This window comes from Limulus polyphemus, unplaced genomic scaffold, assembly GCF_000517525.1.
Source record: "Limulus polyphemus unplaced genomic scaffold, Limulus_polyphemus-2.1.2 Scaffold14470, whole genome shotgun sequence".
NCBI classification, from domain to species: domain Eukaryota; kingdom Metazoa; phylum Arthropoda; class Merostomata; order Xiphosura; family Limulidae; genus Limulus; species Limulus polyphemus.
This window is the reverse complement of record NW_013680080.1, coordinates 12639-15737: the sequence shown is the minus strand read 5'-3', so window position 1 is coordinate 15737 and position 3099 is coordinate 12639. Positions and strand designations below refer to the sequence as shown.

Sequence of the window (3099 nt, the reverse complement as noted above, 5' to 3'; positions counted from 1 at the left end):
GCAATACATATTTAACAATATAAGGTATGTATATTTCTAAATATGAACTTAATCTAAATAAACGTAGATATTAAAATAAATATACCATGATAAATTCGTCACGGTACGAATTAAAGTCATATTAAATCATAAGAGTATAATTTATAATGTATTATGAAACATTTTTCCAAAGACCAGTTCGACATGAGAATCAATTGTATGTGGATAAGTGTCAAGAATATATATAGGTGAGTAGCGCAGCTAAGCCAATGTGGCTGAAAAATTGTGTTTCCCACTTTACCTTCATTTTAAAGAATGGTGGCAAGTCAAAATGCTGCTTTATCATCTTTGAAACGATTCGTAGACCAACTGAGTTCGAGAACCCAGTGTTCAACAGTAAAAAGATGTGTTTACATGATACTACTTTGCCATCAATACTACAGCTACATTTTCACAAGTTATTTGTTAATTACTTGAGAAAACATGTGAATTATTAAATACATAATATTTTAAATTTTATGCTAAAATTATGACTTGTTCACTGTGATTTTCAGATCACTTTCTTATCACAGTGAAATCCTTTCACGTAAAATCCCATACTACTAAGTGTGTCTACATATAAAACAAAAAGTGAGAGAGAGAAATGTAAAATGCTACAGTTTATTTCAGTGTGGGAAAAGAAGAAACCCAGTGGTGATTTGTAGATTTGAATATTTCCATAAGTATGAACACTAAACCTTAATTTCCTTGATTTCGCGAATTATCTGCGTGTCCATGATCCACAAATCCTGTTGTTTTAATGGTTTGCATCATAACAGAGAGACAAAAATAGATTCATGGATATTCGTTCAAACTATTAACAATTTGATTATATTCAATGTAAAAACCATTTTTAATTCCATTATTACAAACACAGTTAAATTAATGAAAATTTCGGTAGGTGCAAATAGAAGAATGGATATACTACAATAGCTCTGTTGTATGTTACAGAAGTTAATAACTGAATACCAGCTTTATCTTCAAAATTAAAAATAAGGTTAGATTAACAGGTTTCTTTAGTCTTCTTCTATACAATAGTTAAATAGAAGCAGTATTCTGTTCATCAAAAACTATTTTACAGCCTCCTTGGATATGATTCTACATACGAGAAAAATTAATGTTCCTCAGGCGACATCCTGTTCTGTAAATATCATTATTAGTTTTTCGAACATTCCTGAAACTACTCTATATTCATAATTCACCATCGAAACACATTTGTTATTATATTTCTTTTATTTTTCATTAAAAGGCTTCCCCAATAACACGTTGGTAAGTCTGCCAACTTATAACACTAGAAACCAGGTTTCGATACCCGTGATAGTCGCAGATAGCTTTGTGCTTAACTACAAATATACAAAACGGTTGAAAGGTATATACATTTCTAAATAGGTTATTTATTTATTTAAGACCACGAGAATTTTGGAAAATGCTTCAAGATTTATTAATCCTTTAAGATTTTAAAAAGTAAAAAAACGAATAACTGAGTAAAACATTTTTTAGCTCAACGCAAAATAATGAATTTTCTTAATTTAGCTTAAAACACAACACTATTTTGTTTATCAACACTTTTGAAAGATAGCGAAGTTGAAACTGGATCACACGACTTGAAAAACCTCTCATAGACCTCCAACTTTTAAGGACATTTGCTTCCAAGATAATAGAGTTTTATGCGAACAATGATACTTGTCCCGTGTTGTCCTTGACACTAATTTTTAATCGTTGCTTGTTGCTATTTTGTCGACTGTATCTACGAGCTGTTTCTAAACGCTACAGTTTCCATGTAACAAGCTCCTGGAAAAAAACAGCTAGGTTACTTTTAACTTCACATTTTGACAAACGTTCTAAAGTCCTTTCACTCACCGCAAAGACGGGCTTCTAAGACAATATTTAGATACAAAAAGGTAAAAACATATATTAGAGAGACATCAAAAATGTGTGGTTAAATGCGATTGCTTGTTCCAAGTTTCTTCGGAATATTTATCTTGAAAAAAGTCATTAATTTTGAAGTGTGGCAGATGTCTGTGATTGTTTGCGTTGTTAACTTTTTCTTTTAATTGAGATCAGTGTTTCTTATAAAAAGCACAAGAAAATATGTCCAGCTTCACTGTAAAACTGTTTTCCGTCAAAAGCTGCTATTTTGCAACCAAAGTCGTTTCTTTGCTGATTGTGATGTTATTTTGGTGTTGTGATTTCCAAGTACGCTGTTATTAACGTTTTTATGTGGGAGTTTACCCACTCCCCAGACAACACAGAAGGTTCCCTTCTTAGAAATGTTAAGCAATTTGTCTCTGCATCATTTAAGACTCTGCCTTCTTCTGGACAATTTTCTAAACATAAATCTATCTTGACCGCATTGCACTATTGAATGTTTGGAAATTGCTGTGAAACAAGTATATATAGGTTCTTTATATAATGTCTTGTCTCTGAGGTGACGCGTCCTCGCTTTAGCATATATAGCTGTTATTTTATACGTTTGTAAGCGATGCATTAAGGGAAGTACAGCATCATCGTGAATACTATCAAATAAAATGAAATAGATACATTATAATCAGTAAAAATTTGTGTATACGCATACGTAATTAACTTATGAAAATATTAATATGGCTATTAGTTTTAAATATCATATATAAAATATCTTAAGTTCAATTCAGCTCTCAGCAAGTAATTATAAAACACTGATACAGTCCAGTAGAGAAAAGATTATGAATTCATATCTAAAATTATGTATTAACTGTTTCGTATGAATAAACAATTTTCATACTTACAAAAGTTTTTTGAATATTTTCTAAATTCTTATAGTGGGGGAAGTGGAGGCGGACTTGGACAAGGAAGTGGTCTTGGAGGAGGAGCTGGGCATGGTGGGGGAAGTGGACTTGGAGGAGGAGCCGGGCATGGTGGGGGAAGTGGACTTGGGGGTGGACTTGGACAAGGTAGTGGAGGAGGACATAGTGGGGGAAGTGGACAAGGAGGTGGACTTGGAGGAGGACTTGGACAAGGTGGTGGACATGGAGGAGGACTTGGACAAGGTGGTGGACATGGAGGAGGACTTGGAGGAGGATTTGGACAAGGTGGTGGACATGG

At 33.2% G+C, this 3099-nt stretch overlaps 1 protein-coding gene across 1 annotated transcript in view; it reads left to right on the top strand.

Annotated features, from left to right (window-relative positions):
• LOC111084190 (vegetative cell wall protein gp1-like) overlaps window positions 1-585 on the top strand; it is a 1570-nt gene extending 985 nt beyond the window's left edge. Inside the window, exon 2 of the mRNA XM_022380966.1 lies at window positions 534-585. Coding sequence (XP_022236674.1) covers window positions 534-585 — 52 coding nt within the window. The remainder of the gene's footprint in view (window positions 1-533) is intronic.
• The last annotated feature ends 2514 nt before the right edge of the window (window positions 586-3099 follow it).